This window comes from Cheilinus undulatus, linkage group 2 (genome assembly GCF_018320785.1).
Source record: "Cheilinus undulatus linkage group 2, ASM1832078v1, whole genome shotgun sequence".
NCBI classification, from domain to species: Eukaryota; Metazoa; Chordata; class Actinopteri; order Labriformes; family Labridae; genus Cheilinus; species Cheilinus undulatus.
In genome coordinates this window covers 12,529,764-12,554,979 of record NC_054866.1, presented here as the reverse complement: position 1 = coordinate 12,554,979, position 25,216 = coordinate 12,529,764, and the positions used below count along the sequence as shown (strand labels likewise).

General features: G+C 38.9%; 1 protein-coding gene across 1 annotated transcript in view; it reads right to left on the bottom strand.

The window, feature by feature from the left end:
- Positions 1-20,243, bottom strand: part of pxylp1 (2-phosphoxylose phosphatase 1) — a 40,604-nt gene extending 20,361 nt beyond the window's left edge. Inside the window, exons 1-2 of the mRNA XM_041795843.1 lie at positions 20,145-20,243; positions 12,755-12,901 (exon numbers count right to left, since the gene is read on the bottom strand). Coding sequence (XP_041651777.1) covers positions 12,755-12,836 — 82 coding nt within the window. The 5' untranslated portion in view covers positions 12,837-12,901; positions 20,145-20,243. The remainder of the gene's footprint in view (positions 1-12,754; positions 12,902-20,144) is intronic.
- Positions 20,244-25,216: the final 4,973 nt, after the last annotated feature.

The window sequence follows — 25,216 nt, the reverse complement described above, 5'->3', positions numbered from 1 at the left end:
CAATCAGCGCTGGGATGTGGACGTAAACCTGCAAAGAGGATTGAAGGCAGATGGTGCTAGCACTGCTCATGTTAGCCACATACTGTAAACCAACCCTACATTGTAAGGGTATGAAGCTTGTTACCGTAGAAGTGTGAAGCTGGTTTACAGAAAGTTTTTAACTCAGAGTGTAAAACTAACACAGATTATTTGAGATTAGTTTATTTATAACAATTCAAGTCCCTGTGAAGTGAAATCCAAAAACTGTGTCTAAACACACTTGACATGTTGGAATAAAGTTGCTGTAAAGGTGAAAACACTTAGATCTAAGTGTGACTGAATTTTAGATTTAGACCTTTAGAAAATTTTCACCTCTTTCGTAGCTAGGTTTAATTTAGGCAGGGCAAGTTTACTCCCGCCTTTACAAGGCGCAGCAGGAACAAACATCTCACCTGCTGAAGGTGTTTTAATCCATATTTCACATGTCTTGAATCCTGGACGATTAAAAGAAAGCTTTTGTGGCTTTGTTTCTCTCAAAGCATGCAACAATTCAAGTTTAGTAAAGTGCCCAATGATAGACATGTCCTAGTTTGTCACAGAGTCTAATCATCACTGAAGACTTTTATTTTTGAAGAGCAACATCAGGAAATTGAGTGTTTTCAGCAGCAGCATAACAACAAAGGTGTCTCAAACATGTGAGAAACACATCTTCATATAACTCAGAAAATGAGATGTTAGGATTGCCTTTTGAGTTAGACACAGGATGAGAATATGAGACTTTAGTTATTAAACTATCTGCCTGTACATGACATTTGTTTATCTGGTGGCTTAGAAAGAGAAATGTAACAGCAGCATAGCAGACAGGTGATTCCTCAAGTCTGGTTATAGCATTTTATAAATTTGAGAGGACTGTCTTTCTCATGAGTGGGAAAATTATATCGCCGATCACATATTTCCGCTCATATAATGCAGAGTAGCAGAAATTGGCTTTTCAGTACACAACAAAGTAAAGGTTAGATTTCAATTTTATTTGCCATATTTTTTTTGCAATATTGCAGATGCAGCAAAGTGCTGAATCATATGCTACCTGACCTTTCACAAAGTATTTAAACATATAAGCAGAAAAATCTCAGAGATTAAAAAGTATCTTTTCTGAATAATGTTTTGGCCAAGACACACAGTAGTACAGTAAACAAAGCTTCTGACAACCAATGGTACATGAAAAAATAAATATTATAGAACAATTAAAAAGCAAATATTTGTCAAAAATCCCTTAATCAAAAATATAATTCAACACTAATTGAAACTCGAATGAGGCTTAAATACTATACATTTTCCCAGCAGTAAAGCAAAAAGTCAGGCATTGACTGTTCCCAAGATACGTACTAATCTTAGTTACATTTCACACTGATGTCCTACCATCAGAGGGACAAATGACTTAATCTGGGCAGATTACACACTTCAGGTGCAATATATATAGGAGTTGACAGACACTGCATGGTGTGTTCAATCATGAGAAGTCAATTCATACCAAAATGTAAATGATTAAAACAAACCAAAGAACAAAATAAAACAGAGCTTAGCAATTAAAAGCAAGAGCTTAATTTGAAGCCTCCACAAAAAACTAGAAGTTAGGCTCAGGTTCAACTTAATGTGGATTTTTATACATAGTATGGCAAAAGAAACTTCACCTAAAACAGCAAAGTAAGTTGACATTTGAGTTCAGTAAGTTCTTAAATCTTTATATTTCTAAACTACTGGTAGTTTTGTCCACATAAAATTTTCTTGATGAAGATTTCTGAAAAAACTCACCACTGATAAGAAAGAAGAGAAGGTGTGCAGCAGCAGCAGAGACCATTTTGACGACTGCTCGAGGTCCAGCCACACACACTGGAGCATTCATTACCACAACCTGTCCCCCTCTATGCTGTGTGCCTCATACACCGCCATTACCAACACACACACACACATAAGCGTCTGCCTGGACCAACCAAACTTTCTGGAGCCAGCTCAGTCACAGTCACCTACACAATGGAGCTTTTGTAACAGTTGGCCCAACTCTACCAAGTGCATACACTGGCACACACAGTACACTGTAGCAGACACACAGTCAAAGTAACAATTCATGAACCCAAAGTAGACATGGCTGTAAAAGTCAGCTGTAAGATGGGTGCCTTTACCTCCACCAGTACCCTGAAAGACAATTTGCATCCTGAGTCAAGAAGCGGCACAGCTGACTCCGGCTCTGTCAGCTGGATCTCTGTTTTATGAAAAACAACAAAAACATCTATTTGCAATGCAAAGGCGAGCAAACAACTGAAATCCACACACTTAATAAATCTACTGGCAGGAATTAGAAATCCCATATAATCACTCTGTGTCAGTCAAAACACTTCATCCTGCACATATAAAACAACACACTACTGAGAAATGTGTCACACTTCGCTTTAGTGACATTTATCTCAGGCTCCGTCCACATGGAGACGAATTCAGGAGTATATGCAAACGTTTTTTGTCGTATCTGCATTTCATCCACACGGAAACGGCATTTTGGGAGGCCAGAAAGGCTACTTTTTGAAACCAGGTCTGTAAATGCTTACCATTTCGTCTCCATGTGGACAGCCAACCGCATCTTTCGTGAAACGGTTATGTCATACATAGCAGAGCCCACTAAAGCCGCATGTGCGGGCCAAACCAAAACAACTATGGTGGATTACAGGGCTGTGTTCATGGTGCAGAAGCTACTGAGGTTGTTAGGGCTTTTACAGCAAAATCTGATGCTCCTTTGCCACCACCGAGAACAGCATACACCAGATGTTTTTAAATCCACCATGGAGAACAACCAGAAGGGCAACCAGGAGAAAGTTTTGGACAGTTTTCTGTAATCTTCTTCTCTCTTTTGATGTATTTCCGTTGCAGCGTTACAACACCACTTACAGGATTGGCATAGATACTACAACGTTTTCAGTCGTTTTCAGTGGTTCTGTGCTTATGCAAACATTTCCTAAACGATCTTATATACAGAAAACTTTTTCAAAATAAAACAGATATGTATCATTTTTGTCTCTGTGTGGACAAGGCCTAAATGTTCTTGCTGTTTATCAATTAAAGGTACAAGTGCTGTGCATACATGTCTGAATATAGAATGTCTGTCTCGTACGCAGCAGCCAAACTGTGTGTGATGCTTTGCATCAGCTAAGGACATGATTGACATGATGACTGTAAAAAAAATGAGTCAAAAAGACACCATAATTTACAAAAGACACTCAGAGGGTTTAATGGACCTTAGGGCTGAATGATGCATGGTCTCACAGCCATAATAGAGATGTGCTCATGCGCAATAGTCACATTACAGGATGTACAGTATTAGGCTGTGACCCCACTGGACACATCCAAGAGTGCAATGCATCCTGGTCTTTGTCGCCTACTATCTTTTTTTTTTTTTTGTTGAGGTGTCTTTTCATTCTAATCTGAGCTCCAAAAGGTGTAAGTACTATACAGTACTATAATCCAGTATTTCAGTTTTGTGGATGAATTTCACATCTTAAGAGAGAAAAGATGTTCTAAAGTGCTGACGCCTTCTGCTCCAGGCTCCCGAAATGCTTTGCCTGTAGCTTGTGTCCACTGGAGGCACCGGTGTTGATTTTGTTGACTAAAACTTTTCATCGACAGCCTTTTTTTCCATGACCAAAACTAGACTAAGACTAACAAAAATAGATCTGTGATGATTAAAACTGGCAAAAACTAAGTTTAGCTTTTGTCAAGATGACTAAAACTAGACTAAAATGTAATTTAGTTTTAGTAGGACATTCAAAATCTGTGATATTTCTCCACTGAGGGTAAATCTGTCAAAAACAATGCATCTGCAGATTTTCTGCCTCTCCAGCTGTAGAAAGCAGGGACCCCAGGTTTAGCAGAGTGTATAAAACTCATTAGCATGATTTAGTACCAGATTCAGACAAGAAAATACATGCTAGGACTGGAATGCTTGGGAAGTAAAGACTAAAATGTGAGGACGTTTTATGGATGAAAGCTAGACTAAAACTTAAAAGGATAGAAATGACTAAAATGTGCCAAAAACTTCAATGCATTTCATTTAAAGACTAAAACTAAAACTACAATTAAAAATAGCTGCCAAAATTAACACTGGGAGGCACAAGCTTGAAGCTGTTGGCACTTTAAAAACATCGTTTCTCCTTTTTCTGTGAGAAATTCACACATGAATTGACAATGGTACTTTACTAACTAGTAAACACAGATGGACAGAAACTTTATAAACTCAGGAATCCTAAAGGGAAAATTAAGAGTAGTTTTGATTGAAAGACTCCTCAATTAAAAAAAAGGCAAGAAAGCAACAAAAGAGGGCAGATGTGATGCTAAGACAGCTGCTTGGACATGTTCAGTGGGGCAATACCATTAGTCCCACTACTTAAAGCACATCATGCTGCAACTTCTGTACTGTTTGATTGAGGAATGGGTAGTAATACAGTAATGTTGTATCCCAGGGTATTAAAAAAAAGCCACAGTATTGCTTTAATTACTGTCATGAAGACGATGTTGCATAATGAGCACATATCAATCATAAATGCTTTGACAGCGTATGTCCATTCCCACCAGCAGCAACACTGCCTGTGTGTGAAGATGCTTTAAAAGTGATGACAGGACCCCTGCTAATGATTTTGAGACAATTTGGCAAACAACAACACAGTGCTGCATGGCACTGCAGTATGGTGTTCTTTAGAGTCAAACTGTTAAGGTCCAACTGCCGGCTGTAAAGTGAATAATGTGAGTTGTTTGTTGTTTTTTGGCTACTTTAAGCACTGAAGTAGTCAGAAACTTGTCATAAGCTTCCTATAAACTGAGCGCGCTGCAGGGCCATGCTCAGCATTGTTCGTTATGTGGAAATAACATTTAAAGCCAATCTTTATCTTTTTAAAAGAACACTTCTTATTGATAGCCAAATTCTTATTCCCTACCAGTGGCACTAACAACCACGCATGTTAAAGTGAAAAAAATTATTCTCCAATAAGAGTTGGGGATGACTGTGTTGCAGAATGCAGAGATATTATGCACAAACTTTCCAGTGACAAGGAAAACAATTCCACCTCTGCATGACTTGAAAATACACTTCCTATAAATACACTAATACTACTTTGACGTGACTATTATTTGCATAACTGATATAATCTGGGGTTAAATCAGTCCGTGGCTGTCAGTGGCTACATACTTCATCCACCAGCGTGGAGACAGCCTGGAGCGGTTGCACACGAGGAGAAAAATATTGATTTTTCCTCAAATTCTCCTTGCTTCATCATTTAGAGAGGAAGTTTGAAAAAAATAAGTGAAAAAATTCTCTGTCTCATGTGATGCCTTCCTTTAGTGAACACTTGAAAATAACTACTCCTTTAGCTTAACTCGGAACAACTTATATGACTGGTCAGAATATGTATTATCAAATCTTGTGGGAACAGGCAGGAGGGGTCAGAAATTTAGAAATTTGCAATGTGGAGCTTTCTTTTTCTAAAACTCTAAGGTGGAGAGTGCACATTGTTAATGCTGCCACCTTAACTAGAAGTATTGTGGGAAACACTTTATTTGTTGCATGTGATATCATTATTGCAAAATTGAACACCATCAAATGTCACTTTTTTCCTCACACCATGCAGGTCTTCCAATTAGTTTACTCTTCTCGTAGTTTGCAGCACCTACCAATGCTATTTAGACAGAGACATAGCCCAACTTCTATCTGAAGGCCATAATCAAAGCGGGTTGCCCTGCCACAAAAATGCATGTAAACCGATTGGTGCAACCATCCATCAACCCACGTTGATTACAGGGGTGAAATAAGTCAAGGACTATGATTTGACCTGAAATTAGGAGGGTGTGTCCACACATACCTCACTCTAAAATGTTCCCTGCCTGAGTCACCCAAAAAACAGTGTTGATGGTATTACAAATACTGACCCAGGCAAGTGTTTGTGAAAACATATGGCAATTTATAGCTGTCCATCATTCATCAACATGGAATTATTAATTTTCACACACTACCTTGTGCTCACACGAAGGATCATACTATTATAGCTCACAGGGAACTAATGAAACTAAACTAGAGGACTGCTGCTCAGTAAATAATCTGCTGGAAGGCAAACAGCATTAGAGCAAAGATTAACATCCTCCTCGGCACATTTAATTAAACCCTGATGCATGGCAATACAGCAAAAGCTGGAGATAAACTTATAAGGCCCCTGATTGCCCCCATGCTCAGCCAAATCCTTTAATGTAGAGTATCCTCTCTTGCCGTGTGCAATCTGATATTAACTTTCAGTCAGTAATTATTTAAAGTGGCACAGTGACAGGGTGGTGAGCACAGTCTGCTCGTGGCAAAGCCCAAGCCTTCACAAGTGGGGACTCTTTCTCGGTGTTCTCAGCAGATCTGTTTTTGGATCAGCGTCAGAAAAAGCTCAGACGAAGTGTACTTGTGTTTATGCAGATTGTGAACATTGATGTCGCGTTAATTTGGGTTTTGATTTACTTGACCTCAAAGTGCCGTATTTAATATAATTGGATTTAATTGCAAAGCCTTGGTACTAGACATACATACAATATAAAATACTGGACTTCCCCATGTATGTAAACAGAAACAGTAAAACTCTTCTTTTAAAGTGCATGTGACTTTATAATACAGATGGAGTGGAAAAACATTTGCAAATATAAAATCTAGCCTTGCATATTTTTTTCTTTACACTTTCCTATTTCTTTTTATCAAACTATGTGTGATGTAAAAACGTCCACAAACAATGATGCAATTCACCTGGAAAATACAGTTTAACTGAATTAAAAAAAAACAAAAACAAAACAAAAAAAAAACATGTCTTCCCCCACTCTCTTTCCCAATATTAGCCAAAAAAGAAGTGTAACACAATTATTTTTAACACAAACTATCCTGGTTCTCTGCTTGTTTTGCTCTGGCTTTATGACATATTTGAGCCTACATGTTCACTGACCAGATAAAAGTTGCTGTCAGTATTTAAAAACAGGCAATGTGCTGGATTGGTTTGACTCAGATTGACTTTAGTTTGGCACAACACCTGCTACAGGTGTTTTAACTGATAGCCCGCTTGTATTAACTCTAGTGTCTTTAAGTGTCTTCAGACTGTTATTGAAATGATGGAGCGGGAATGTTTTAGAAGCCATTCATTCTTTCTCCTCCCATGACTTTTCTTCTTCTTTTTTGCAATAGCCACAGCTCAATCATCTGCCTCTCAAAACTACGCATGGTTTCAGTTCCTAAGGTTTTCTGTTCACAAACAATTAGGAAATATGGCAGTGTGACTGGGTGTGACTGGCTGTCAAGGAAATTTCATTCCTATGTCTCTCTCAAATACATCTGTCTCCTAAGATACATTAAGTGTTGACTATTAAGCTTTGATTACATCAAGGTCTAGATCAGATATGCTCTGTTTGTTCCTACAGACAAGGTTGTTTCTCCATATTATGCCTCTGCTAGTCTTTCACATATTTCAGTCAGACATGGGGGCTCAAAAAATGCACTTGCTGTGTCAGTAAGTTAGACTGAGTGTCTCTAATCTCTGATAAAATGCTAAACACGGTGAGGGTTAAGGTTGAGTAGAGTAAACAGCACATTGTAGGCCAGGCGAGTCTCCAGTGTCTTCTTATCCCCGCGTTTGATTTCCTTAACAAAGGGAACTGATATAAAAATTGCACAGCCCACTACATTTTTGCAGAGCGGTATGGGCACATCAGTGCACAAGTATATAGAACTCACTATGCTATAGGTCACTATGGCATAGCTAGGTATTGATTCAATGCAGAAGTGAGAGGGGGATGTCTTTAAATGTTGCGGAGAGATACAGAAAGGATGGTTTCCTGTGAGGAATGACTGAGAGTTTAAGTATAGCTATTAAAAGCTGCAATAAAAGAATTGATAAACTTGTGAAGTACAATGTCATAATAACAAATAAAGGGATTCTACGTTATTGCTAATGCAGTAGACTTCATTAAAAGAGTAATTTATTGGACATTAAATAAGAAAATGCCTCATGATAAATGAGTTATTAGCATCTTCCAGGAACATTTGAAATTCTTAATTCAAACCACACATACAGGTAACCCCTTTGTTGGGGTTAGTTTATTATCAAAATAAACAAATGTACATGGACTTATCCAAGAGGTTTTCACTCTGAGGAAATTTTGGAACTTCAGTGGCTCAGACTGATTTTATACAAAGGACTGATCACACAGTGTTAAATAGATAAGTTAAACAGCCAGTGCTCTGTGCACCTTGCAAATTCTCCCCTCTACATTCCTAACATTTTTACTTCCTCCAGTTTCCACACTGTTAGACCAAACTGATTGGCCCTGTGCTGTCGGCCACAATGAAGTGCTTTGAGTAGAGAGACAAGAATCAGAAATGTACTAAAGTTTCTGAACAGAATCCACGTCTTCATTTTGCCCTGAAACAAGACCATGCCAAGATAGAGTTCCACAAAATATAAACACAGACTTATTTAAGGGGTAAAGCTTTGTCTCATTGTTCCAGAAGTTGGAGCTATGTGTCCATGGCAACTATCAGTGACAGCTGCTGTCTAGAATAAATGAGACCTTGTTTAGCCTTTAAACAATCCCGATTGAAGAGTTGGCAATCTTTGCATATTTTTTAAAGAAAAATTAACTTGAAACTGTTGTGTTTCACTTGCATGTCTTTCGTTATTAAATAAAATTATTACTGCAGCTTTTTATGCAATTATGTAATTGCACAGCCTGACATTGTGATAAGATATTTGTGTAACACTAGTGGATGGTTGATTTCAAACCCTGATAGATGATACCAGGTGTGTCTTTTTCTTTACCCAGATATAAATCCATATCACTGCATGCATCAAACTGCAACATCTCTGCATGGCAGTTTTGGGCAAATACAAATACTGTTTCATCTCTACCTCTCACTGTAAAACTAGTATCACTCCAGGAGCACTTATCTTCCACCAAGCTCTGCTTCACCTTTCTCCTCACTTTTGCTAACATCCCAAAATAGTCCTCTCTCTCTCTGCCCTCCTTGGAGTGCCTTTCAGCTCTGTCGTCACTTTCCTCAGGGAGTTCCCCATGTGTCAATCAGTGCAGCAATTGCGATTTCTACTCTGTTCACAGCTGCCCTGTTTTAGTTTGAGATAGCTGGGAGCCAAAAAAATTGACATCCATCATCCATCTGTCAGGCTCTTGTAGTAATGGTCATCAAACAGTAATAAATACATGAATGGCTTTTCTTTGGCAGGGGTATTATGTGAAAGAAATTGCAGATACATGGACAACAGATTGAAATGCATTAAGATGTATTATAAAAAAGAAAAGAAATACAAAAATAAAAGCCGGCCATCTATTAAACATGAAAAGAAATCCCATATGCTTTTATCACATGGCTCTCCTGGATAATGGCTTAAATCCTTCTCTACAGTATGTGTGATAAATAAATGATGGCAGCAGCTTTTCTACAACAGTACAATCTAAAAATAAAGCAAGGCCTGTTTAGAAAGAGAAACAATACAAAAAAAACACAAATTTTACTCAGACAGTTCAAGGTGTTAATGTAGTGCTGTTAATCTGCCTTCCAGTTCTGTAGGAAAAGTGCAAACAGGGAATATTTTTCCATCTTAAAGCAGCTAGTGGAGGCAGTTAAACAGCAGAGTCAAAAATCTGTTTGAACACAGGAAAGATATGAGATAGATCTGGCATTTCAGGACATTTCAGACAGCAACCAAATTTTCCTCAAGTTTGTGCTATGAGGAGGTCTTGAAGCTTTAACTGGAGATCAAACAGAATAAAAGAAATCACAGTAGGTCATTATTATGAAACAGAAAAAGGGCTGGAGGATATGGCCACATTATCTATATTGGTTGCTTTAATACTTATCTCAAAATATAATTTGATCATTTTAATTATGGATGCACTGATACATTGGATTAACGTTGGTTATCAGTCCTTAGTGGCCCTGCTAACAAACAGTTATCAGCAAATAATGTGGTGTGCACAGATATCAGTAGCCTGTGTTTATCTGTTGTATCCATTCAAGCTAATTCTATTATCTACTTCACCAAATTGCTGAAATATAATCTCAAATGAGAGACTTTTTAATGGACTGAAAGAGTCGCCTGTTGAACGAACTCTGATATGTTTCCATGGTCAAACACAAGAGAAAATGTAGGGTTGTTACAAAAAGTGATGAAGAAACTACTGTCATTGGCAAACAGCATTAAAAATCGGTACCAGTATCAACCCTAATATTCCCAATCAGTGCATCTCTACTTAATATCATTCAATGATGCAGGCATGAAGAAACCAGAGAAGTCTAAAGAGAGATTTTATAATATAGTCTGTATCTATAGCTTATTAACATGACCTAAAGCTGCATGTATAGTATTATGAAGACTTTCTTCTGAAGTTAAAGCTATTAATTCAGGGATTACAAATAAAGAGTGACAGATGCTTTTAAACAGGAACATAATGTAATGAGGTGCTATAAGTCAAGCAGCAGCTTAGCTTTGAGACAGAGCATTTCCAGATACCTGAGCATCTAGTTAACTTGTCAGTCGTGTCGATAGAAGTGATATATGTTGTTTTCAGTGAACAATCTCATCATCTCTGGGCCACAGAGGTTTCCTTCCTGCCAGATTGATACACCTCTCTCCCAGCATTTTTTATTTTGTAGAAAACAGTGACTCTTTTCTGGATGCTCAGAAAACAGTTTAAAGTTTGTGTGAACGACACCATAATTCACATGAAGAAGAAATCTTGCTGTTGTTGCTTTATCTGCTCCCAACAGGTTGTCTTGTTTATACATATCTGGTAAAATGTAAAATGTAAAATGTTACTTTCGTTCAAATATCCATTTCCCATCCCTAATTTGGGACACTGTCACCTAACACATATTAGGGCTGGTCAATATGGTCTAAAAAAATATATCATGGTATTTATTTTACCCTCTCAGTGACAGCATTATATCACAGTTGCAAAAAAAGTAAAAGAAATAATGTATTTAAATATATATTCAGCTGCCACAACACTCCATCTCCCCCTTAAACAAGACTTTGATGGTATACTTAACTCATGTATGAGCATCAGATCACATCTCTTATTTTCTAAGTCTCTCTCTGTGTTCACTTCTTTGTAACTGCTCCTGCAATTTTAAGTTTCCTTTATCTCTGCTCAAACTGCTACAGACAATGCTACATGTCCTGATGTGGGCATACATGATAAAAGCAATTAAGCAAAATAGCGACTGCTTTCATCAAATAATTTTGGTCGACCAAGTTTTTCTCTGATTGACTACTGGCCTAATATTGGCCATATGTATAAAAAGTTTGTGGCGTTTTAGAAAAGATAGACAGATCTTAAGTCAGGCAAACCTGTCTTTGCTCACCCTCATTCCTTAAGCTCTTAAGTGTGTTCTAACGACTTGTTTCAGGTCTGAACTACACATACAACATGCGGCAGTATTGTTTGTTTCAAAGTTAAAAAGCAAAGTGACGTAGTATCAGGCCTCCTCCTCGGAGATGTGTTTGTTTTCCCTTGTGATGTGATACTTAATTTTAACAAACTGTATCTTTGTCGTGACCAGGCTACACACTTATTGTTACTGTGGATTTTAGCTCATTGTAATGTCTATTTCTGACTTTGTTTTTATTACCGGCAGAAGGTTAGTGTTGTCTTTGATAGGATGGTAATAATAGGCAAGACCTCATCTCACACAGTCTAGATTTATTATCTAGTGAAGGAGGGGAGAAGAGAAGGAGAGAGGGAGGGAGTGATGGCTGGGGAGGCAAACATGTACTTAGGGTTGCAGAGTACAAACACAAGATAAGAATGAGTAGCAGCCTGCCTGCTCATCCTATCTTTTCTACACCTTTGATCTTGCATAGTATTTAAAGCACCAAGAGAAGGAAGATTAAGAAAAACATTCAGTGCAAAAAGCTTGTAAAATTCAAGATTAAATAAGAGGAGAGTATCTAAGAAAAAGACTGATGAAAGACTGCAAACGAATACTTGGCAAATATGCACAGCAAATTGCATGCCACTGTAATCCTGTGTGTGCTAGAGCATGATTTATGCCAGTTTAATCCTATGCTTGTCCAGACACAGGCTTACTATCACCACCAACACTTCCACTGCATTTGGGTTTTCAGGAACAGAGCAGAAAGTAGCTCAATCTCAAACACTGCATGTACAAAACTGGTTTCCATTTGTGTGGCACAGTCTGTCTGCATCATCACCCAATTTTTCCAACCAGGACTGCGGGGCTTACAGTACTTGGGAGACTGTCTCCATTCATGGAGAGGTGTTTCCTTGCATTCCCAGTGTCTGAAAGGGATAAGGTGTCTAGACAATACATCCAGGAGATGCTGAACAATAACTCAATGGAGAAAAATCCAAATTGGGTACCTATGTATTCCACAGCAGATGTGAGCAAGTTGCCGCAGAGGCTCTGACCGCTTTAGAGCATTCAGAGGCCCTCTATTGGTGCTGGATATTTATAGGAAGTCTACTGAGGATTCGGCTTTGTTTCGGTATGAATGGGGTCTCTTGAATGGGGAAGCAACAAGAGGATATGCATGTTTTCATAACAGAAACGCAGACAGAAGAGCTGAGCACCTATTTTGTTCAACTAAATGGATTTACCTTAAAATCTAAATACCACGCCAGGTTCTCAGAGAAAGGACAAATAAACAAAGCAATGGTGGGGGCTAAAAACAAAAACACTTACAGAACTGGAGGCTCAGACTGATGATGGCCAGTGCAGCTCCACCCACCACCACCAGGAGGAGGAAGCGGTTACGAGCCAGCATGTTATCATGTGATTGGTCCTCGTCCTTTATCGTCAGCCATCCAGATCACATCCCATCCCTGCAGCCTGAATACAAAGAGAAAATTACTTCATAGGGATCAATTTTACAGAAGCCAACTAAAGAGGGACTGCTTCTAATATCAGTATTCCTAAAGATTTTAGATGGCAATACTTCACTAAATATTGGAACACTTTCTCTATGTAGCTTGGGCACCATTGAGACTAGATGCAAAGTTACTTGAGTGTGATGTTTTCTACATGTTACTGCAAACTGCCAAGTCAGCACACAAATCACTGATTGTCTTTTACAAGACAAGCCTTCTACAGTTTACAGACAATTAGGTCATTTTCACACCTGATAGTCCAGGGGACTGGGTCAGTTTTGGAACCGAACTTGAAACACTGTTGCACCTTCCTTTGGTTTGATTCGCATTCACACTGCTCTTGGTCAAACAGACCAAACCGTTTGAACACCTACAACCTCTGCCTGTTAGGGGCGCTGTCGTCACAAACAAAAGGCGACCAAGAAGAAAAGAGGGCATGGAAGAAGACAAAATCGGAACTCCATCTTCTTCCGTCGGTCCTTTTATTCCCACATAAACAATAAAAAAAAACAACGTGAATTTGCGCTGTCTTGAGGTTTCTGCTCTTACATTGGGGCATTACGAGCAGCCAGCAAGGCGGTGAGCTGTCACTCTTTACATGGCGAATAAATCAGCACTGACTATGATGTGTTGCTATGGCTACACAGTAAAAAGCGAGGTACCAAAATGTATTTGAATGTATTACATCACATATAAATCCATCATAATCATTACGCTTTAAGCCACTTCCTGCCTTTGGTTCACAACTTAGTCAAGTTTGCTTTCATCCCTCAATCAAACTGCACCAGGTTTCAATTGGAAGAGGACCAGAGTCCACTTGTTTGGTCTGCACTAGAGTTCATGTGAGCTTTTACACTACTCCAAACAAACCGGACTATCCAGGAAAATGGACCAGAGTTCGTTTAAAGAGGACCAAACAGCTCTGGTGTGTATCCACCCTTAGAAATGCACCTTATAAACAGAAGGCAAAGTGCATTTTTCACAATAAAACTTATTCAAGTTGTATTGCCTTTCTAATCCAAAGGAAATTTTGTCTGCTGACCATTTCGTTTTCCTGTAAGTCTTCTGGTCATGCCTTTTTCTTTCATTGTTTTGGAGTGTGCTCCTTTTTCCACTCTTCTGATCAGATGAAACCCAGTTTAGCTGTCAGCTCCCCTCAGAATAATTGGAGGCAATTTGGTGGCCATTGCCAGGTCAGCTCACTTATGAAGGAGGGAGGGAGAGTGAGGGAAAGTTCATGAATGAAGACCCTGATACTGTAGAGGAAACCTGATAACAGAGAGAGAGAGACGAGAGCTGTAATGCTAAACTAAATAAATATACTTTCACTGCAATTCAACACATTCTGTATAACTACTGTTTAACAATTAACATTTTGTGTTTGATGCCTAGGAATGAGAACTGATAAGATTTCATTGATATCGATACCATTATCTGCTTATTGATTCCATTCTTTATTGATTCCCTAATCAATTCCTTTCTATGAATTTTCTTTTTAGAAAAAGTAGACTATATAGGTTTTCACTGTTAACAACTCAAATTTTATGGAGTCTTTGTCTCGGAACAAGATGTATGCCACCTTTAGTGAGAGTCAAAGACAAGCACAGTTCAATTACTAGCTAAAATAAACAGCAGGACAGAGCTTGCTATTGAAGCACAACACAGAAATAAATAATATTTAAGTCCAGTCTTCAGCTACCTGACCAATTCCAGATTTGGTTCAACTGGGACTTGAACCACTGGTTCCCCTTCAAAGTATCTGGAGACTGAGCTTCTTCCATCCCTTTAAAACAGTTTGGTTTTCTGACTTTTCCTAATATTTCATCATCATTATTTAAGGGCACACTCACATCAGACAATCTGTACCATGCCTTGGTGCATTTGAGCCTAAAGTCCAGTTCGTTTGACCAGTGTTAGTGCTCTAGTCTGCACTTGGGCATGGAACAGTTCCTTGGCCCAGGCATGGAAGAACAAGGCGGGCCAACGCACAGCACAAATGCAAATGAAGGAGCACTGGTGCGTGAATGTGACATAACGTGACATGGACCTCACATATACGCAAGATGTTTAGGGAAAAGAAGGATGATTTTGGAAAATACTGATTTGCAATATTTACAAACTAAAATATCTCTAATACACACTTATTAACTATTTGTAATTAAAGTAAATGAGGAAGTTAATCTGATGCAATAAATGGTTTGATTCAGGCACACTGAATGATCTTTATGTCAAAGAGCAACATAATTTAAAGGACACGATTCAAAGCTCACACAGCAAACACCAGGCAGCAGCTGCATGCTCAACAAACACTAAAGAGAGGCTGGAGATGACAGGATTTTCCAAGAGAGATGGAGGGGGAAGTGTGTATTTTGTCTAGTTTGATTTCAACAAGTTACAATGATTTTGTCAGAGCTGAAGAATTTAACCAACTGTGCACAGCTCCACTATGACCTCTCATCCTAATGGAGCCCAGTCCTGTTCATATTTCTGATCAGTTTCTTGCAAAGTCAAGTCTTACTGAGGATAAGAGGTTTTTGCTTTGTAAAAGCATTTTTCCTTGATTGAGCCACAAACAGCTGCTCAAATACTCTCATTGACTGTGCCTAAAGATAAGTGCCATGCACGCAGGTAAGTGTGTGCTGGGGTTAATCTTCTGACTTATTTAACCTCTTGTTATTATTAACACAAAATTAATAACTGAATTAATTTACCTATGATTTAATATCTTGTCAACAAGAAGTGACACTGTTGGTGTTGATTGCTTGTGTTTGAACAGGACATCGTTCATAAATCCTGAGGCATTATTTACCTCCAGCTCTCATCAGATGGTTAAAATTCCTCTCATCATGGTAAAAATGTCTATATAGCTGAAAATTTAACTCTAATCTGGACACAGGTTATCCTATGGCATGGAAGGTCTGCTTTTTTGGAGGAGCGGTACTAAACTGTCCTGAAATTACACAGAGGTGGCCTGTGGTGCATGCAGCAATGTCAGGGGGATTCAGATAGTAAGCTACAGTCACTAGAAAGAGTATGTGAACCCTTTGAGATTTCTTGGATTTCTGCATAAATTGGTCATCAAATGTGTTCCGATCTTCATCTAAGTCACAACAATAGACAAACACAGTCTGCTTAAACTAATACCGTGCAAAAAATGATATGTTTTCATGTTTTTATTGGTCAAACCATTTAAACACTCACAGTGCAGGGTGGAAAAAGTATGTGAACCCCTAGGCTAATGACTTCTCCAAGAGCTAACTGGAGCCAGGAGTCAGCCAACCTGGAGTCCAATCAATGTGATGAGATTGGATGTTTTGGTTAAAGCTGCCCTGCCCTATAAAAAACACATACCAGTGTTGAATTTGCTGTTCTCAAGAAGCATTGCCTGATGTTAACCATGCCTGGCACAAAAGAGCGCTCAGAAGACCTACGATCAAGAATTGTTGACTTGCATGAAGCTGGAAAGGGTTACAAAAGTATCTCTAAAAGCCTTGATGTTCATGTGTCCACAGTAATACAGACTGTCTACAAATGGAGAAGGTTCGGCACTGTTGCTACTCTCCCTAGGCGTGGTCGTCCGGTAAAGATGACTGCAAGAGCACAGCACAGAATGCTCAATGAGGTGAAGAAGACTCCTAGAGTGTCAGCTAAAGACTAATAGAAATCTCTGGCACATGCTAACATTTGTGTTGACAAATCTACAATAACTAAAACATTAAACAAGAATGGAGTTCATTGGGAGGACACCACAAAGGAAGCCACTGCTGTCCAAAAATGCATTGCTGCACATTTGAAGTTTACAAAAGAGCACCTGGATGTTCCACAGCACTACTGGCAAAATATTCTGTCCATAGATGAAACCAAAATTGAGTTGTTTGGAAGGAACACACAACGCTATGTGTGGAGAAAAAAAGTCACAGCACACCAACATCAAAACCTCATCCCAACTGTGAAATATGGTGGAGGAGCCATCATGGTTTGGGGCTGCTTTGCTGCCTCAGGGCCTGGACGGATTGCTGTCATTGATGGAACAATGAATTCCCAATTTTATCGAGACATTTTACAGGAAAACTTAAGACCCTCTGTCTGCCAACTGAAGCTCAACAGAGGATGGGTGATGCAACAGGACAACGACCCAAAGCATAGAAGTAAATCAACAACAGAATGGCTTCAACAGAAGAAAATACACCTTCTGGAGTGGCCCAGTCAGAGTCCTGACCTCAACTCAATTGAGAGGCTATTGAATGACCTCAAGAGAGCAATGCACACCAGACATCCCAATAATATTGCTGAACTGAAACAGTTTCATAAAGAGGAATGGTCCAAAATTCCTCCTCACTGTTGTGCAGGGCTGATCTGCAACTACGGGAAACGTTTGTTTGAGGTTATTGCTGCCAAAGGAGGGTCAACCAGTCATTAGCCTAGGGGTTCACATACTTTTTCCACCCTGCACTGTGAATGTTTACATGCTTTGTTCAATAAAAACATGAAAACATATATTTTTTTGTGCAGTATTAGTTTAAGCAGACTGTGTTTGTCTATTGTTGTGAATTAGATGAAGATCGCAACACATCTGATGACCAATTTATGCAGAAATCCAAGAAATCTCAAAGGGTTCACATACTTTTTCTAGCGACTGTATATGGACATGGAGAAGAAAGGCTGTAGGGTTCACACCAGTTCAAACGTCAGTGTTTCATTCAGCAGGAGAAGGTCCTGGAACACTAGTGATAAGGCTTCATATTGAGATTAGGCACTCTGGTGAGAGATAAATTTCTGCAAATATACTGATCTCAGGTCAGGTGAAATGACCCTGGTGTCAGATCAGATATCATATAGGCTACTGTAAATGGGTTGCTATTTTACAGCCTTAAACAACAACACTTAATGTATACTTGTGGTGAATTATCAAGACCTATAAATTCATCATCAGCAGATGCACCCCATGGTGACGTCTGCGCATGACATGACCGTGCTCAGACCTGGATGCATTGAGCAGTCTGAGTGCATGTCAAAAGGGAGACTCAGGGTCAAATGGCTTTAGCACAACACGAGTACAGACTGCTGAGTGTGAGTGCGCTCTAGATTTTTTCCTTGGTTAAAAACGACCGTGGCTTAAGGGTTCTATTGCTTGCCTTTGTTTTCAAATATATAGGAAATTATTTAAAGAAATAAATTTAATTCCATTAGTTTGAGATAAGCATGCATCTGTTTAACATCAGCATCTGCTGATATCAACAATGCTGAAAAACATCATCTACTGGAAAATGATGTGACATGATCATCTGTTGTGTCAAATCATTGCAATGCTGGCATCTAGTTCATCTAACTGCTGATTCAAATAAAATTCTTCAGTTATTAGGCAGAGGATACTGACTGTTGGACAAAGTCTGATCATGGTCAAACATGTGAGAAGATTGAAATAAAAAATAAATAACATTTTGGCAATCAGCTTGTTATTTTAAACTTTCATATTGAGCCTCATTTTCACAATCAGCATTTCAGCATCTCTAATGTCAGCATCTCTTAGGTGCATGACAAAAAAGGGGAAGAGCCCTTATTTTCACCCAATGTATTGCTATTTGGAATACTGACAAACATCCTTATCTTTTCAAAAACCCTCCCTCAGATATAATACCAGTACCTACCATCAAGAAAGTGTAACTATTAGCTACCATCTACCCCCCTTTTGTAAGTGCCTTGGCTACTTTAAGGTAGAAAAGGTTGATAGTATCCTCCTGCATGCCAAGCTGGTGACATGATATAATGTTTTTGGTTGCCATAAGTGTAGATGGGGTTGCCATTTTAATGATGCGTCCTATGCTGTTTCTCTGGTTTCCAGTGTCTCCTCCAAGTACAGCCCCATGTCAGTCCGCACCAGTTTCCTGCATCAACCCAACATTTATATGTTTCCATGAATAGTCTGTGCAAGGGCAAAGGGGTGGAAACCAAGCCAAGGCATGGGAGAGGGAAAAAAAAATTCAAAGTAAGGCTGTAAATGTAGCTACACACAATAAAGCCTACCATTAGGCAGTCTAAAAATACCCCCAGCCCAGAGTGCTCAAGCCGCCGTCTGACCAAGGCAAAATATGCCCTTCCTGGACTGTTTTGCTGCCTGCGTAACCTGTAGCTTCAGGATATCTTAAACCAAACTACAATCATTGCATTGATGGTTAAATGATGATTACATAACATAGTCACATATCTCAGAATGTTATGTATTTCATCAATAAGGTTATTGGTTTGTTTAAATACATCACAATAAAATGCACTTAGTGCAATGAAACGCCAACTTTGTCCACATCTGTTCTCATCATTTGCAGCAGAGGAGCATCATCAGTATTTGTAGCCAGGCTGCTTACAAGATTGATTGATAACCAGCGTTATGGTTTAAAAAGTGACCGTGTTAACTGGGGACTTGCTGCCCAGTGCGTCTGTGGTTGTCGTAGTAACAACAAACGTTAAAGACGTAAAGTGTTCCAAGGAGTCCCCTTTGATATGTTTTTAATATTAATAAAAGGGGCGTATCTGACGATATTTTTGAAATAACAATAAAATATCTGTTTCACCAACTGCTGTAACTGCGACAACAAGCACATCCGTCTCGTAGTTATCACCTAACATGGTCACGCTTAAAACCCGTAACACCAGACTTATAAGTAAATCATAGCAATACTTAAGCACACTCTACAAACATTTTACAATACAGCTGTTAATTTGACATTGAGCAGTAAACGTCCATACTGTGGCATTTCCTTGGCGTGCGAACGGCACGTATTTAACCGTTAACGTTAATGGAAATAGCATCTGGTTAAGACTCTGCTAGTTAACTTGTCAGCTAACAGTTAGCTAGCTACTTACGTTGATTAATTTACGTAAGCTACCTGAAACATTCTCGGGAGAGAGAGGCTACTCGCGATGCATGTACTTGACTCGTGTGTGTCTGTGTGCACTTTTCTCAACTTCATTTCACCCTACTTGTTGCTACGAAGTGTACGGCTCGAAATATGACACGGTAGTAATGTGAAGCTTTGTGTTTCTGTACAACAAACGAGCAACCGAGTCAACAATTAACATGCAACCTCAACAATCGTAACGTTACCCAAGGCAGAAGATAACCAAAGCGTGAAACAAACACAAAGCGTGCATATTTCAGTACGTATCAGGATGCTCCATAAAATAACGTTTCTGGTGTTTTATCTCACCTGCAAGGACAGAGTATTTCAGAGCCAAGAGAACCGGGTTAAACACTTGAATCCAGCGCTTCACTCTCTTCGATACGAGCGACTGCCAACAGAGCGTCGTAGACATGCGGCAAGTAGCCCACAATACGCAGCGCTATATCCGGTGTAAACTCTCAAAATAATGCATCGTTTACTCCATGTTTTGCGTGCTATTCATGTAATGTCTGGCGTCCAATTCTTCCAGGAACTGGCTTTTCGGACATAGATTTCAATTACAATAGCAGAGCAATCAGGCTTTTATAAAGTATGAATCCCCTCTCCTGCGCAATTTTCCGGTAGTCATCAATCATTTATGCAAATTGATTAAACTTTCTGTGAGGGGATTTTACCCAGTTACAAAAAGAATGAAATAAGTCATAACAATGTGTGACCTTAGAAAGTTAACAGATAAAAAACATTTTTTTTTTCAATGTCTGACTGATGCAGTTGTTGTGAAACAAAGTCAAAGCACATTGCGAAAGTGCCTTTTTTTATTTTCGACTGCGATGACTCACAGCTAGTCCTTTTCTGCTAGAGACAGCAGGATGACATTTTCATCAGATAACACTAACAGTCCTTGCCATATTTGGTAGCATGAAGTCAGTCAGTTCATCTGACACCTACCCTACAGCAAAAAATTTGAAAAATAGCCCAAATGAAATGAAAATTCGTTTTTCTAACCAACAGAGGCATCATTAACGGCGTGTGTCATAGCCAGTCTAACCAGCATAAACCAGTTTAGACTCATGGAAGAGCTTAAGTGTTTAAAACTACTCCAAACATTGTCCTGTCTGAGGTCTGCTGCAGAAAAATGAAAAAAGATAAATTTAACAAGATGAATTCTATTTTTCTTGGCCAACAGAAATAATTAAACAATTAAAATTCAGAAAATCCAATTCAATACTGCAATAAAAACAGCATTGTGAGGACTCCCTCATAAGAGTAGCTGACAGTTCAAAGTTATTTATGTTTAAGTAATCTAAAATAATCTTTCTCTAAAGAGTACAGACATTAAACAAAATTGCTTTTAATTTGTAAGCAAAATACAATACTTTCCGGTACTACTCCAACTTCTTCTTTCTAACTTGACTCTTGTGGAAAAAGCGAGTCTGTCTGGCTGGCGTGTGGAAGAACAGCCAAAATCCTGACCTCACAGCGCCATCTACTGGACCCGAGGCAGCAATGCACATCATGCCACCACAGCTTTCTAACAGTTATGAGTATTCTATTGCGATTTACTCTAAATGAAGGCGTAGTAAGCAGCTCAACACATTTGCCTGAATATGGTTTTCATTCATTTAAATATTTTCCCTTTGAGTTTATTATATTTTTATATATATATGTGCCATCATTATATTCTTACACAGCGTCCTCTCCAATTATACTGGTGAAAAAACTGCTTGTCAATAGTGCTTTAATCAAGTAATTGACATTACTTGACACAACTGACATAAACAGCCAACTTTTTAAATACTTACAAAATCCAGAAGTAACTGCAAAACTTTTCCTTCACTTGTACTGACGAGTGTCCACAGATTTGTTTAATGAAGCATAGCGTTAGTTCATGCAGGACACGGAAGTCATACTGTCAGCTGATCACAGCTGGATGTATGACTTCCATCCTCTCAACACAGTGATATATTTAAATATGACATACTTCTCACTAATCCCTGATTGCATTAAAGCTGATGCACCACACTGCTGCTGCTGCTGGCAAAGCTTAACCTCCTCCACCCCAGCGTTCTCCTTTATAGCATAAAGCTTGTTGCACCATCATATATAGAGTCATGCTACTGTGGATTAATTGCTTTTGAACTAATTTTACTGTATTTGACTCATAAAGTCAGAAATGTATCTATCATATGGGGGTTTCTAGATATTTAAGCATCCTGGTAAGATGAAAAAACAGATAAGGTAGGGAAGGAATTCACTCCTTGTACAGTGTGTGCCAATGAAGAAATGAGCTATTCAAACTAAGTCCATCTTTTGAACCAAGCTCTAAACATGTTAATTTCTGCTGTACAATGGACATTTCAACATGGAGTACTGACCTCCAGTTCTCCTGCAGATTGTGACAAGTTTCGAGTATTAAAAAAACACAAAAGTGTAATTTGTGTATCCGTTTCTCATTTAGACCTTTGTAACTGATGATTTCATGGCGATTTTGTTTCTTTAGGGGAACTTGTCATGTAGTGTTTAGGATTTGCAAATGTGCAGCTCTGAAGTTATGAGGTGTAAAATGAGATGAGTGGTGCAAAGTGAACAGCTTGCTCCCCTCAGACTTCTGCTGTCAGTCCTACAGCGCTGCCGTCTGGTTGTCACTAATCAGTGTCATCATGTCTGCAGGAAGCACACAACTGCCTGCTCATGTGGTTAGCAGGGAGTTTATTCTCATTCAGCCACAGTCAGAGCTGAGCCTGAGACGGGACTCAAAAACTGAAAAAGATAAGAAAAAGCTCATAAAAGTGTAAGGCTACTAGAGGAACAACACATCATGTTTATTAGTCAGTACGTTTACATGCAAAGTAAAGTAGAGTTGGTTGTATAGTGCCATTGTATTTACAGTGAAAATTATAGAGCATATATTTAACAAAATCAGCAATCCCATAATTGAGTGTACCACTGCAGAGTTGAATATTTAATTTGTTTTCTGATTAAACATCAAACACTTGGACTAAACACCCTTATTGTGAATAAAATAGTGCATATTTCTGCATACATAATCAGCTGTTTGAGCTGACAGCTAATCATTGATCAGCTGACACTGTCATCACAAACGAACATTGCTTCATGTGACGCTGTGGAGCAAAGGATGTCTCATGTCTTTTAAATCAAATTTCCTCAGTCTTCTCTTGTGCAATTTGTTTCCTTGTGTCTCTCCATGTGTCTGTGGTGGGAGGGGCTAAGAAACAAGAAAAGGACTGAAATGAGAGAATTGCGGATGCATTTTAAAGGTACAGAGTGTAATATTCCTACTATACTCTGGTGAGGCTTGACCAATGGCCAGAGACACCAGCTTGACTCCTTTCTGACAACTTCTCTTAAGCGCGTCTTATTGTTGGAGAGACCATGTGTCTAATACTGACGTGCTCAGGAGAGCAAGGATGGGAAGGGTCAGCTGCTTGACATGGGAGGGGCAGCTGTGATTTTAGAGGCACCTGGCACGCTTTTACAAGCCTGATCAAGCTCACCACATACATGACCAGCATCCAGTGGGCTGGTCCAGACGCTGGGGCGACCGCATACATCGTGGATAGATCAGCTGGGAGGGTACCTGGAGAGATGCAAGTCTGGAGGATGGCCGTCAGGAGGCTGGAGCAGCTACTAGGATTAAGGTTGAAGTGCCGAACTGGCATATGCTTCCTTACCTGACCTGACCTGTGTAATATATTGTCTTGTACCATTTATCAGAACAGCGCCTATCTAAATTAGTGTTTAATCACCTGAATATATAAATTGTTGTAATTCTCTTAACCAAGAACATTGCCTTTTTATTCATGCATAGGGAGGGTCCTCTCCATGAACTCCACCATCTTGGATTTTTTTGGATCCTGCAGGTTTCTGTTGTACCACAGAAGTGACAAAATAACACATGAGCATTTTATTTAAGCTAGCACCAAAAGTGAGCATCACAGTCTAGTAGGACTGCAACTCTGAACCATAGAAATCAGTATAAATTTGAATATTAAATGTTTTGGAAACAAATTTATTGTCCATTTATTGTGTCGCACAATTATGACATCACTTGGCATGGCAAAGAGCTTTTACATCACAACCAGCCAGTTGATTAACTTTACTTTCCTTTGGTTTACTTCTCTGATAGTATTCTGATGAATAACACAAACAATGAGGACAAAGATTTATCAGCAACCATTTCCCAGGATAAGAGCAGGCATGTGGTGTTCAGCTCATATATACTGAGTAAATGTATGAAGGTGAAAAGTTTGTCCATGTATCATTGTTGGACATAGGTATAACCAATTAGCTGCTAGCTAATCTGTTACCTTGTTAGCTTTACAACAGGAAGATGGTCCACAGGAACCTGCTGAAATGGACAGACATGCTCCAATCAATCAACTCATTGTCTTGCTGTGCATGTACATTATATCAGGACTAAGACAGGGGTCCATGTTATGTTTGTGTTTAGCTGACCTCAGTTTTATTTATTATTGCAGTAATATTATTTTCTTAATTTCAATTCTGAAACCACAAGGAGGTTATAATAACAAGCCCACATCATTACAGTAAAATAAAAAGCAGGAAACCTTGGTCTCTGATACTATTCTGAACACGTTCCACAACTTTAAATCCCTTATTTATACAGAATCCTGGAACACTTACTCCGAAAGGAAACTTAATTCTGCAGCTTTTATTGATTTCCTCTGAATCAGCCTCTGCTTTACAGAAAGCATATCATAAACACAATCTGTTGGCATTTTGGTATTGATGCAGAGCAGCAGGAAGGGTGTCAGGCTGTCAGCCCAGATACCGACAGATTTATCATGCAGACAAAGTTTAATTTGTCTGATTATGTTCTCTACTTTGTATTCTGTTATGGAGGTAGCTTTGATTAAACCTGTGACTGTGCAGCATGCTAGAAATATAAACCTGATATTCCATCATCTTTTACTGTCAACTATTTCTGCTGTTAAATGTGTGTATTAACAGTAGCTATCATGATTTATTGTGTATTTTCGATTCATTAGACAGATGGTAATATTTACTCTTTTTATGAGCCTTCCACCAGAGGCTGTAGAAAACCAGATTCACAAGCAACTAGGATAGTCCAAGTTCTCGACCTGAGAAACCAATTTCTAACGAGCTTGTTATACTCACGAGCTTTATAGTGTAATATGGAAGCACCACAATGAAGATTATCCTGAGATTATGCTGTATAGCTGTGAAACTTACACAGTTTTAGTAAATTTCAAGTCTTGGTCAAGTCTTATACAGTAGATCCCAATGATTGATGATGAATGATTTAGAAGTTGTAATATTCATGCACTGATTTTTGTACTGCTAACCTGGCATATCAGTTTACCAGATATCCATGT